Below are 13,523 nucleotides of genomic sequence, written 5' to 3' on the forward strand. Positions count from 1 at the left end.
CGAATATCGAGGGTTAATTAACCCTCGATATTCGACCCATAGTGAATCAGCCCCATATAGTTTGTTATGAATATTTGCAATGTTATATGTTGGAGCAACAGGTGGATCAGTCGTTATTTTAATGCTTGATTCATGTGCAAACACAGCCCCCCTATTCTTTTTTCTTTATAGAAAAAGGGGGTGATCATATGTCCCAGATATTCAAACAGAGTCTTTATAAATAACTCTCTACAGAATATCACATAAATCCCAACTGTCCCATTTTTAGAGGGACAATCCCTCTTTTGACAGCTCAACCTGCAGTCCCTCGTTTGTACTGGAAAGTCCCGTTTTTCTCTGCACTGAACAGCCAGAAAAAGAAACAAAGTTTCTAACTTAATTGGCTTTTGGCAGAGAGCCTAGAACAGCCACCAGGTGCACTTGGAAACTTTTGTAACAATTTCAGATAAGCAAATAAATAATTGCAACAATATAAGATAACAGGTCCCTTGGGAGAAGTTAGACTCACAGCTTAAAGGGCAATTTACCTTACATTAGCAAAACTGGAAAAAAAACACAGAAATATGTTCAAACTTTCATATCCTGCCAAATTTTGTAAAATGAACATGGTAATTAGGGGGTGTGGTCACAAAATTAGAGCAGCAACTTTTTTGTCCCTCTTTTTATTTCCAAAATGTCGGGAGGTATGATATCACCATCTAGTGGTTATTAAGAAATTGCCCTGTCCTGTTCCTGTCTATAGTGAATATTGATGCCACGTATTTCATATTTTCTTAGCTATGCAGATCAGGAATGTTCGATGCACACAATAAGACTAAATCCATATGTGTCAACTACAGGGAGTATCAATCCAATAGAATTAGATACCTGCCCCAGATGCAAATTGAATTTTTTTTTAACAAAGCAGCTTTAATATATAAATATACCTGGAAGGTAGGTATAAGCAGAGTATTTTTAATGTAGGATAGAATAACTGGAATATATTGCCTGTTCTCCTTTCTTCATTCTCTGTCAGCAGCGAATACACAGAGGCACAGGTTGTTAAAGCTAATGTACACTATGAAATAGGAGTAAGTTGTACTCTTTCTATCAACAAATGACAGATAGATCAGGTGAAGGGAAGCACATTTGCCAGCTGTTGATATACTAAAGTCACGGGAACTAATGCCTTTTGTGAAATGGATTTTAAAACATTACTCTCCGTGTTTATAAAACAGGCCTCTGCAGCCTTGAGCCACAAGGGTATGATAATAAGTCTCTCTCCCCTCTCTCTCCACGCACAAAGTTAGCCTTGGAACTCTGAATCGCTAGTGCTAAATTTCCTTCTCTATTCATCTTCCCAACCTTTTCTCCAATAATGCTTAAAGACATCGGGGCAGATTCATTAAAGGTCAAATTGTTCCCAGCGACCGCTTCAAATACTTCACACCAGACGAGTATTTGCTAGCATTACTTATTTCAGCAGCGCAAGCATTTCAAAGTGAAATTACGCTAGCGATCAATTCTGCCTGCGAAACTTCGTTTGTCCTCTTACGCTTAGATCAATTTGAATAGGGCGGGTACGTTAAAGTCATAGGGACGTGTTTATTAGAGATGTTGGTACAAATGCTTGAATTGGCCACTTTTTGTGTCCAAGACAAAAGAGATCCTATAATGTCCTGCACATGAGCCCACCCTAAAATGAATGTTCCATGGCCCTCAAATGTCTGGGGAAAAATGTTAATCCAAAAAAATTCAATAGTTTGGATTTTTGCATGCAATCTTGCAACAGAAGTTACAATACTATACTACTATATAAACATACCGGTGGCTAAAAATGGATTAGGTTTTTCAAAGTAGGGTTGCCACTTGTTCGATTTGACCCGGACACCCCAGTTTTCAATGTCGCTGTCCCGCCCACAATGCCATTGCCCCGCCCTGTGACACCATTGGCCTGCTCCCTGCCCGGAACTCCCAGCGGGGAAAGGTGGCAACCCTATTTTCACATTTCTAAATTATAAGACTGTGTTGTTGTAGACTTCATACATGGCTCTATAAATTACAAAGAAACTACATAGAACCCGCTTCTGCGAATGGCTAGGTATCGAGCTGCGAATGTAGAGGGCTTAAGATCTGGTTTTGTTAGGCGATAAACAATTTATTTAACAAAACTGATCAAAACCGGTGCCAAAATTTCTACCAGAGTTAACATATAGAACAGGATAGAATAATCATGAACAGGAACTATATCAATTGAATAGTGGCATTTATTTTCAGTGTTTATGACGTAACATATAATTCAGTATGGGTTTCTCTGCACCAATAACCTTATTCAGATTTGCTGTTTTTCTTTAACTTCTAGTTGCTTTCGTTAAATCAAACAATAATATTCTCAGGACAAATTTATCAGAAATGGATATCCCCCTTGCTTTGCCAAATAAAACATCTATCATTTTTAACATGACCAATTTGGTATTTTTTCCCCAAATGTTAGAATGTGGTAGCATAGCTCAATGTATTTTTTGTATTACAGAGACATTTTTTTTTTTAGAAATGTTGTTCTAAAAGTATAATCTTTATGTATGATGTTATGGACTAGCTAAAAAAAGAACTGGAAAAAAACCATTGGAGCAGGCACTCAATGAAGGCAAACTTCCACCAGGCAGATGAATTCAAAGTGAAGAGAGTTTATTAAACTCTCTTCACTTTGAATTCACCTGCCGGGTGGAAGTTTGCCTTCACTGAGAGCCTGCTCAAAAGGTTTTTTCGGCTTGTCCGCTGCTGAGGGCTCAGGGCGGTGCACCTGGGCCTCTTCCTTTATGTGGTGAGTTTTCACTTTTCCACTTGGAGACCTTAAACTCCAGATTTATTATTAATAAAAAATAACTCAGCCTCATATAGTGCATCAGTAAAAATAATAGCTGTGTCTTAAGGTGGCCATAAGCCCTTCGGAGCCTCAGACCAAGCTGTCTGATGTTCCTGTATATAGGGGCCTCCAGCTTGTTTCATCGATATCTAGCCAAAATCGGGAAGATATCTCATGGGCAGGTATGAATATCCCATCGGGGAGTTTGCATTCCATGTTGATATGGTCCCCCCGGCAGACAATAGGATCAGCCAAATTCGATTTAGCACATCGGTTGCCAAAACAGGAAGAGATCCTCTCTTTGAGACCTTGCTTGGAAGATAAGTAAGTCTTAAGGTGCAGACATTAAGAAAATCCATTTAATATTGAGGTGTTTTGTTTGTCTTTCTAGTTTGCAGCCGGAATGTGCATGGTAACTATAGTGTCATACTATTTCACAGAAAGAATTTGTCTAGGGATATAATCCTATCTATAACCCAGGGGAGTGGTCTTTACCAAACCACGGTATAGAACCATCGTTAAATAAATTATATAGCTGCAATAAATAGTGCACCTGCCCCATTTTGAAGCAGGGTTCACCAAGTATTTTAAAAAGGTTTGCTTTGTATATCTGCATAACAATATTAACACCAGTGGTATGCATTTTACATATAAATAGTGCCTTGAAGTCATGGCTAGGGCTGCCCTTAGTGTAGATAACATGCTGGGCAAATAACCTTCAGCTCTTGGCTTATTCAGTATGCTATCTTATAATTGTAGCTCCTTATAAGAAATGGGGCATACCATCTACTGCCCCAGAAACAGAGGCATCACCCCTTTGTGCACCCCCCAAAGACAGCTCTGGCCATGTCTGATACAGAATTAACTGAATTTGACCACAATATCTTTTCAGCTTCCTTTGCCATTCAGAATATATGGGGTTACTAAGGCATATATGGGGGAATGTAATAAATTTTTTTATATGTAATGTGAATATTTTTTCATGTGAACAAATTGTGAACCCTCCCGCACATCATAAAAATGCACTATAAGCAAGTAATATTTGCAGTGCACTAACTAATGGAAAATGGGAATTGTTCTTATTTGTGCAAATTTACATTTATGGCTTTTAATACATTCCCCCAATAGGGCAATAGAGCCAAGTGTGGTGAACTACCATCAATATGGTGTTGATGGCAGAGGAACGATGACATTGAGAATCTGAATAAACATCTTTAAGAAGGATTTTAATGTCCAATCAACATATTTATATCTTATAGACAGTTTGCTAAACGTGCATACCGAATTCAAGTCTTTGGATACAACTGGGTTCCATATACCAGGAGGGGGTAGGTTTATCTTGCATGAATCCAAATTAAAAAGATATCCTTCACTGTGTTCCATTTTGTTTGTATATAGTGCATAACAAGAAGAGATAAGGCACTTTTCCTGATGGCACAGATTCTTTTCCAAGACATACTTCCTTTGATAAGAAAGTACATTTATTAAGAGAATCCACTCTCAACAAACTATATTCTGTATCAGAGCCAAGGCAGTGCAGCATCTGTGACCATCTCCTTCACAATCCAACCTATGGTGTGTTCTGGGATTCAGCAGCATATTGCACCTTTTTCTTATCCCCAGCTAGCAAAAGCTTTTCTCAGAAAGAAAGATTATCTTCCTTTCCTGCTGGTTATTTCATTGGGGTGATACGTTTGGATGTGTTTCCTTTGTCCTCAGTTTGTTACCACTGCTCCACCATTAAATCAATCATTCTGTTAATACTTAAATCTGGAGAGTCAAAAATGTCAGTAGAGAATATACTTGAACCAAAAGGACTGCCAGGTCCAAAGTTGGAAGTTGATCCTGAGGTCAAAGCTTCCAGCCAATCTGCTGGGTCAAAGGGAGCAGAGGATGAAGATGTAGATGAAGGGGAAGGTGACGAATCGTGTTCTTGATGCTCTGGTGAAGAAGGTATCTCAATCTGATCAGGAGCAAATATAACAGAAAGATTATCCTGACCAGAGAGAAGGTCATAGTGCCCGGAAACAGGAAATTCAAGAATGCCCGAGGAGGCAATCACTGAAGCCGCTAGAGGTGCATCATTGCAGCAGTAAAGTGGCTTTGAAAAATTTACATGTTGAGGTGCAAGGGCTGCTGAACAGTGGTGCTCCATCATGTTAGGAATTGGATCGATGTGCATTAATTCGTCTGAAATAAAAAAAAAATACAAAATGTAAATGGACAAATTATAACAATTGTGCTCTAATATATTCTCAGAATCTTCACTGCCATGAACTAAATGGGAATAAAAACTGTTTAATAAGGTCCCCATCATTAAAAACATGAGAATAATATATTATACTCAAGTATTTCAACTACTATAGGCTTTTCTGCTGGGGTTTTCTAGCATCAAGATAGGCCTGAAACCCCAAGGATAACAGATGAATTTCATCTTTGTAGTTTTGCTCTTGAGCGCAGAAGCTAAAGAAATTGAAAGTTCCATGTGTGTCTACACACAACGTATGCTGTGGTATGTACACAAATGTCTAAATAATACAAGGGCAATGTTTACAACATGGATCCAATATTCTAGGATTCAAAGTTTGGTTTTACAGCTGAAGGTCTTTGATTCTCATTCAAAAGAAGTTTTAAATATAAAAGTCTCTCTGTTACAACCCCAGCAATGCAGGGGGAATAAATGTAACACTTTATTATTTTTGTGTTTAATTCTAGTTTTTTTATGTTGTATGGGAAAAAATAAGAGTTGTGTAGCAATGGATACAATATCCACTCTAGATCATAGCTATTCTATATAAGGCCAATATCTTTACCAGTGCACATGAGATGCTCGTCCTCTTCCAGTATGTCCTCAATGGACTCACAGAGGGCCATCTGTGGAGAAACAGTTCATGAAAATTCTGAATCTGTGCCTAGGATTCATATCATGGGGATATTAATATTTCACTGCATCTGTGTTCTCCATACCTGGGCCTTCTGGATGGCTTCCTGTAACTCCTCTTCAAAGGAGCGTGGCTTCTGAACTGGGCTTTCTGGGCTTGCTGTAATCTGCATGGGGAGCTCAAAATCTTGTCCTATCAAGTCACAAGAAGGGGGGCAGAAAACCTAAGAAGAAAGAAAAATGTTTTTGAAACTAAGAAGCGAAGAAAGTTTAACTGGATCAATATTTCTTTGAATTAAAATGCAAGCAGAAGCTAAAAGTTTTTAATGCACAGCATGGCTAACTACACAACAAGCTACTTATAAATTATATTCATACTTTACATCTTCAATTAAACACTAATAATAATATGAAATTGTTTAAGTCCTTTCTCTCCTTACATACCTGTAGAAATGTTGAGAGTGTTGACAAGTACAGCCAAGACTTTCTCTCCCAAATGTTCTTGGCAGTAGCTCTTTTCTAATATCTCCTGATACCTCCAGTCTAACTACTCCTTGTTATAGAATTCTATAATGAATGGTGAATGTGAACAGTGCTAATCTGAGAGTGAAGATAAAAATGCTCTATAGGTATGATATGTACTTGGGAGATTTCTAAACTTTGAGACATTGGAGCAGAGTATATTGTAGTAAATAAGTAGTCAAGTAAATGTCAGAGAGTTTGGCTGTATGTTTAGCTTCTTCTGACCGTATTTATTGTATATGGAGGGTTGCTGTTTAAAACTATAATAATGGTACAGGCATACTGAACAATATGGAATATTGTGCATACCCTGGTTGTTTTCATTCACTTGTTAGCATGAAATTATTTGGCTTTAGGGTTTCCACCATTTTTGAAGCCGGTGAGGGAACAGCAGTGACATCAGGTTGATAAAATGTGTTGGGTAGGGGTAAGCAAACGGGCAGAGCAGAGACAGGTTTATGATGAGTGCAGTTACTGAACACTTATAAGGTTATCAAGCAGCAGAGGAGGTCAGCTAAGGGAGAAATTCAAAGTATGTTTGAAATTTGTAATTTCTGACCCCAGACCAAGCTGGTGATTTATCAGCTTGGTCTGTCAAATACTGGCTAGGTGACAACACTAATTGGTTGCTAAAGATTAATGATATGCACATGCATGACTTAGGAACTGGGCACTTACAGCTGCAGTTGTCCTCACTAAAGCATTGTACCCTCTACTGATCTCTGCATTATGAGAATGGAGGGGATGGCCGGCTACCCACTTCTTCAGAGGGTATGTCTGTCTGTTGAGGCACCATATTAGCTACTTATAAAATTTGAATGATTGATTTTTGCTATATGATTATATTTGGAAAAGTGGAAAAGTTATAACATTTTGGTAGGTGAAAATTCTAACTCTGACTAATATCTGAAATCCGACGAACCATTTTAGAAGGTCTAGTAAAGTTACTTCTAGCTGTCTGAGACTAACATGCACATTTTCTATTTGTTCTTTTCTTACCATGTAATTTAGATTTGCATTAATTTGTGGATCCTGGACCAGTGGTTTCAGTTGTGTTCTGTCATTGCTGATAGCATATAAAAACTTTGTCTCTTCAGCCTGTGCTTTTGCACAGCAGGACGTTGGAGAAGTTGTATCAACCTCTTGTTTAATGTGTACTCTGGATATTAACTTTTCATTCTTGTGTCTATTTTTTAAACGCTTGTGCATTTCCAGTTCAACTCTAAGGTCATCGGCCTGCTTTTGTTCCTGCTTTAATTTCCAAGTTAAGTTCTCAATTACCTTCTGCTTTTCCATAAGAACGTGGTCATCATCAATATCTTGCATAGGTGTGTCCTTATCCTGTACAGTTGCAGGGATTTCAGCGCTCTCTGGCATGCTACAGGATGTCTCTGACGGCTCCTGAGGGACCTCACCAGTGGGCGGAGATGGCACCGTTCGAAAGGTACAAAGAGTGGGAGAAAGGCTTTCACATGCTGAAGGTTTTGGAAAGGCTGATAGTTCAATGATAGGTGTCATCAAACCTGCACTTTGTATTGGGGCTGGAATGGTCTTTGCACGGGGGATTTGATAGGGCCTTAGTCTTTCCAATAAGGCTGGTTTTGTGCCTGAGACTGGAAGCCCTCGTTTGCGTAAATGCTGACGGAGTTCTGATACCTGTTGACATAAAACCGCCATTGCTATTCAGTTTGCATGAACCAACAGAACAAGGTCTCGAATTGTACATTCTCAAAGAGTTTTTTATTTGTAAATGCCAAGGAAAGAGTTTAAAATAAATATAACTATTCATAACAGTCTGTCCCTTTCCAAATTCCAAATTTAAAAGCTAATTACAAAAAAGATTTTTTGGCACCAACTTGAGTGTATGGTGTATTTTGTGTGTATCAATATTATTAGCATTTTGCTTTTGAGGCTGCGTTGATATACCCTATTCTGAGTGTATTTGTCCTTTGTCACACTTTCTTCGACAATCAGTTCTAACTCTTACTTCCAAAAGTTTGACTTATGCATCAACGTAAGCAGCGGTATACTTTAAAGCTCTTAGATTTGTTTTTATATACTCACTGTAAGGTCATCAATGTTTGCCGGTAGCAGCTCTGGTTTGAGAGGGGATGACACCGTTGAAGTAGGGGCAGCTGTTACAGCCGCTGTACCTGGTGACGGTGAGAGATTAATTGCGGGGGCACTGGGTGGTGGTGCTCCTGTAAAACTAATCACTTGATCTGGTGGGATGCTGTAAAGAATGGAAAAGGACAGATTGGTTACTTCTAGATGGCGTTCACATGAAAGGTTGTGTGTAGTTCTCAATAAAGTACCCAGGATGAGGAAATACCTTGTGGTTAAGGGGTGAACAGTTTGGACACAGAAAGTTGGGTTTTGCTGTTGATTGAGGATTTGCAGTTGCAAGAAGATCTGTTGCTGTTGCAGCAATCGGGAATACGCCGCATCCATTGCGGCAGGCGCCTTCTCAGCCTTCTGATCTGGTGGAATGTATTGGTGATACTTTAACTTCTTTACCTTTGGCTTGGTATCTTTTGGCTTTTTTGGCCTTTGGATCTTTCCCACATCAGAAGACTTAACCGTGACCTAAAAGTGGGCAAGCAATTAACAACAAAACCATTTTAAGCAACTGTTTAAGATTCGTTTAATGTTACAGAGCAAGCCATTTTTATGATCCATTAAAAAAATTGCAAAATATAAAAAACTGTTTTTCAATATTGAAAATCCTGGGAATAAAAATCTTGGGGAGGGGGACCAAGGTCATTACTACCACTCAACATTTTGTAATCAATTTAGCTTCCCCCATTAGATTGAGTAGCACAAATTAGCTAAGCACCACAAAGCTTTTATTTACATGGAAGCTGTTTAATCTTGCAGTCATAATATTAACAAAAGTAGAAGAGCAGTTACCTTAGGCACAACAGATGAAGTCTGGATGGGGTTATGGGTGGCTGGCCTACTGGTTGCCAAAGTCTCAGCCTCCGTTACTTTTCTCACATTTGGCTGGTTGACCTCAATTATTTGGGGAAGATCCAGCTGGAATAGTACAATATAAATTCTGAGTTTGGAATCACTCCTGATTGCTGATAATAGCAGGTAATACAAATACTTCATATGAAAAACTAGCACATACAATATTATTATTAATATATAATTAATTTTAAACGGGAACAGTGAGGGTCATTTATCAGCACTGGGCAAATTTGCCCATAGGCAGTAACTCGTGGCAACCAATCAAATTGCTGCTTTCATCGTTCTACTTGCAGCTGGCTTTAAAAAGTGAATCATTGATTGGTTGCTATAGGTAACTGCCCATGGGCAAATGTACCCAGTGTTGATAATGAGCCCAAGTGTGGTTGAATTTTAATTAGGGAAGTGAGAATGGTAGAAAAAGTAAATGGGTATTAGGGCCTTTGCACAAAGCTTTTGTATATGTATATTTTCAATAATAAATTGCACAGTCCTTTTATACATGTAGCACTAAATAAATAAATAAAGATCTATATATATATATATATATATATATATATATATATATATATATATATACACACAACAGCTCCTGAAAGGAATCCCAAATTAAATTTTTTATCAATTGAATGGGTAAAATGGGGCATCTTTTAATTCTATTAATTTTAAATGAACCTCCTGTGTATGTTTTTTTTATTGAGTATCCTGCTCTAAAGGGAAAACTTACTAGGGGTATATGCAGTGCTCCAACCTTTCCTCAGTATTGTGGTTGTACAGTACATTGTTATGAATGTTATTGATATGTGTTATTATTATGAATGTAACAATAGTATGAGTTTATTTCTATGCTATTTCTATGAATGTTATTTATATTATTATTGCATTATTATGGAGGTATAGTTATTATTATTATCAGTTGTTATTACCAGATTATGAATGTTATTTTTTGAAAAAGAAACTAAAAGTTACTGGAGGGACTTGATTCTGACACACAGCCAAATGCACTAGGAAGGTATCAAATGAAAGAGTTCATATGGCTGGGCCTCTGTATGAAACTCACTCTATACATTTAACAGGTTTAATGTAAAGCTGATACCCCACTCATCATTATGCCAGAGTCTATATTTTGCTATGGTTATGCCTCCGGTTAATGAGTTCAACATTACCCACATTCTCAACATATAGACATATACATTTTCAAGTTGTGTGTCAGTGCCCTTTATTTTAATTGAGATTCTAAGGAGATCTGGTAATGACTACTACCCAAGCTGGATTTATATTATCTGGGACATATGTAAAATGAGTATCCATTAGTAATATTGCCTATGCATCATGTATCATGATGAGGAACTTTTCACATTTAATTGTTGAATGACAAGAATCCATCATGAATTGGCCATACTGTACCTGGAACACAGTGTTGGTAGATGTTGGGGAGAGGTTCACTGAAAGACCAGGGGAAGGTGCAAAGCGAGGTGATGAAGAAGTAGAAGATGAGGAGGAGCTGCTGATGTCGTCCTCAAATGAGAATGCATCGGAGGATGGTGAGCTCTGGATCTGGTCTACAGAGATACAGTAGATTATGGATTCTTCAGCTAAGGTATGTACTCACGTATAATATATTAGTACAGTATATAATGTAATCTAGAATGAACTTATTTCAGTTTTAACATTGCATTCACTTTAAAGCATATTCAGTAGAAACAAAATGGTATATGGGCTTATGGTGGCAATAAAAAAGGGATGGTGCTAAGTTTCCCAGACTGGGGCCCACTAGGCCTGGGACAACTATGGAGAGTTTCTGGTACTCTGTCAGGCCAGTCCAAACCTATTCTCAAAATATGTCCTATTTAATAATGCATTTAATAATGCTATGAGACCCTGAAAATGTGCAGCACCATTCAAAGCATTATCCTATATTATATCTATTTAATATATCTATATTCTATACAATTAGCAATATTAAGCATGGGAAATGTTGTTAAATTTTTTTTACAGTTCTTGTTTTAATTAATAAAATGAATTCTCTCTCTCTCTCTCTCTCTCTCTCTCTCTCTCTCTCTCTCTCTCTCTCTCTCTCTCTCTCTCTCTCTCTCTCTCTCTCTCTAAAGGAGAACTATTTCCAAATCATTCTATTAGTCTATGCCAATAACGCTTGCCTCTAGAAAGATATTCAGTTAAATGTACATTTAGGGCAGATTATCAAGGTTCAAAGTGAAAATTCTAATTTTTGAATTCAAATTTTGAACTTTGAATTTTTGACTTTTTCATGTCAAATTCAACTAGGGAATTGCTAAAATTCAATTCGAGTTTTTCAAAAAAATTCTTATTTGATTTTCAAAATGTATCATAAACTGGCCTTTTAAGAACTCAAATTCAACTATTCACCATCTTAAACTGGCAGAATTGCTGTTTTTTTGTTTTTTTTGAGGATGTCCTGGGATAAATTTGGAGTTGTTTGCAGCCTTCCTGACATTCAAGAATTCAAGAGGTAACTCGAAACTATTTTGTTTCAAATTCGATTCAAATTCTATTCAAATTCATTTCCAATTCTATTCGAGTTTCAGGGTCGACCCTATGCACCCAAGTTCAAAACATTTGATTTTTTTAATAAAATGCAGGTGGTCGGATTTCAAGTTCATGGGAGTTCATGGGATTTTTAAATAACTCCCATGACTGGAAATTCGACCCTTAATAAATCTGCCCCTTAGTCTAGATGTCCATCTCAAGCTATATTTATTAGCACTGCTATCTCACCCTTCATTCCTTCCTTAATGCCAGTAGCTAGTGGAAGTATATTCTTCTTCACTAGTTCTAAAGGTCCAGGTCGATGAAGGATCCTTTCATTCAGATCTTCAGCCAAGCGAGCTTTTTTCTCTTTAAGTTCATCAGACTCAACTAGTGCATCTAAATACAACGAAAAGTAGTAAATTTGTTAAATTGCAAGTATGCAATTGCTTAGGTGTATTACTAACTTCTAAAATGGTGCATGATTGCAAATTGCCATTCATTGTGTACTTGCACCCATTTATATTAGTGTTGCATGCATTAGTTTGTAGGCTTTGCCCATGTATGGGCATGAAACACATGGTGCTGGAGCACACTTGCATAAGGTAGCCCTGTATCTAAACCTTGCTTTGACCATAATAAATTAGATGACTACTAGTAGCTATTCCTAATTGCAATTACTGGAAAGTGAAGAGGTGCCAAAATATATTTTAGATGGAATGTAAGGTGGGTGAATCTCTGAACTAATTTCCTCTGCAACACACCAACCACCCAAGAGAGACAAAAAGATATCCAACCTTCAGGAAAATGCATCTTCGAAGCTGCCACTTTGTGGAGCTTGTTGTGGAGCTTGTTCTGGCCCTTGATTCTCATGAAGTCTTCAGTCTATGAAAGATAAAGAAACAATTCTGTGAATTCATTGCTCCAATATCTTTATATTCCTGATAGTAAAAGATGTAGGTTATAAGATGAGCCAAGTGCAGGATGCATTTAATGAAATTGGAATAAAACTAAAATCGGGCTGGACTTTAGGGACCCCACTATAGTCCATTAAAGTTATGGTCTGTAATTGATTCAGAATGCAACTAAAATTTGAATAAAATAGTTATTGATACGTGTTATGTAATATAAGTATCACATTGCACAAGGATAGTCAGGGCCGGATTTTTGGAAAGGCCACCAAGGCCTGGGCCTAGGGCAGCTGAATTTTAGGGGCGGAATGCTGCCCAAGCACATCCCACATTGATTCAGAAACACTCTGGGGATGCACAGGAGATACAATAGTTTTTAAAATTACCCTTGTACCAATCCCCATTACTCTGGTCCAGATGATGTAAATTTGTTTGAATAAACAGGAGGGGATGGGGGCGACGAATGGCAGCGGGACTAGGGGGAGCCCATTATGTAAATCTGGCCCTGACGACAGTTTACTCATAGCAGCCCAATTAAATCTTAGCTATAGTGGTTGAAAAACAGGAGATATGAACAAAGCTTTCTGAATATGGCTAATGACGGCTGGTTGCTATGGGTCACTGCCCAGTTGCCAAGAAATGAGAAAGTGTATAGAAATAATAAGACTCAATTAAATTATCTATAGATAATGTGACATACTTACTTTGTTTTGTCCCAAATTTCCATTTTGTTCTGGGAAAGGTGCAGGTTTTTTATTGACCACTGGGGCTGCAATAATCAAATAAACCTTATTTAATTTTCTTTGGGGGGTACTGTTTATGCTTGTCTATCTTTCTTTCTGTCTATGGTCCTGTTTCTTAACTTTAGGCCTTCACATGTTCACAA

General features: G+C 37.7%; 1 protein-coding gene across 3 annotated transcripts in view; it reads right to left on the reverse strand.

The window, feature by feature from the left end:
- Window positions 1-2,228: 2,228 nt before the first annotated feature.
- The window catches only part of myos.S (myoskeletin S homeolog), a 41,420-nt gene continuing 30,125 nt past the window's right edge, over window positions 2,229-13,523 (reverse strand). For 2 of the 3 annotated variants that reach the window (XM_018228086.2, XM_041571560.1), the window contains exons 3-13: window positions 13,342-13,406; window positions 12,524-12,611; window positions 11,976-12,125; window positions 10,626-10,780; window positions 9,159-9,284; window positions 8,581-8,834; window positions 8,313-8,481; window positions 7,248-7,904; window positions 5,813-5,950; window positions 5,659-5,719; window positions 2,229-5,035 (exon numbers count right to left, since the gene is read on the reverse strand). In XM_018228086.2, the coding sequence (XP_018083575.1) occupies window positions 4,569-5,035; window positions 5,659-5,719; window positions 5,813-5,950; window positions 7,248-7,904; window positions 8,313-8,481; window positions 8,581-8,834; window positions 9,159-9,284; window positions 10,626-10,780; window positions 11,976-12,125; window positions 12,524-12,611; window positions 13,342-13,406 (2,330 nt within the window). In that variant the 3' untranslated portion in view covers window positions 2,229-4,568. The remainder of the gene's footprint in view (window positions 5,036-5,658; window positions 5,720-5,812; window positions 5,951-7,247; window positions 7,905-8,312; window positions 8,482-8,580; window positions 8,835-9,158; window positions 9,285-10,625; window positions 10,781-11,975; window positions 12,126-12,523; window positions 12,612-13,341; window positions 13,407-13,523) is intronic. The other variant, XM_018228087.2, reaches the window with a different exon arrangement.

The sequence above is a fragment of the Xenopus laevis genome, chromosome 7S (genome assembly GCF_017654675.1).
Source record: "Xenopus laevis strain J_2021 chromosome 7S, Xenopus_laevis_v10.1, whole genome shotgun sequence".
Taxonomy (NCBI): Eukaryota; Metazoa; Chordata; class Amphibia; order Anura; family Pipidae; genus Xenopus; species Xenopus laevis.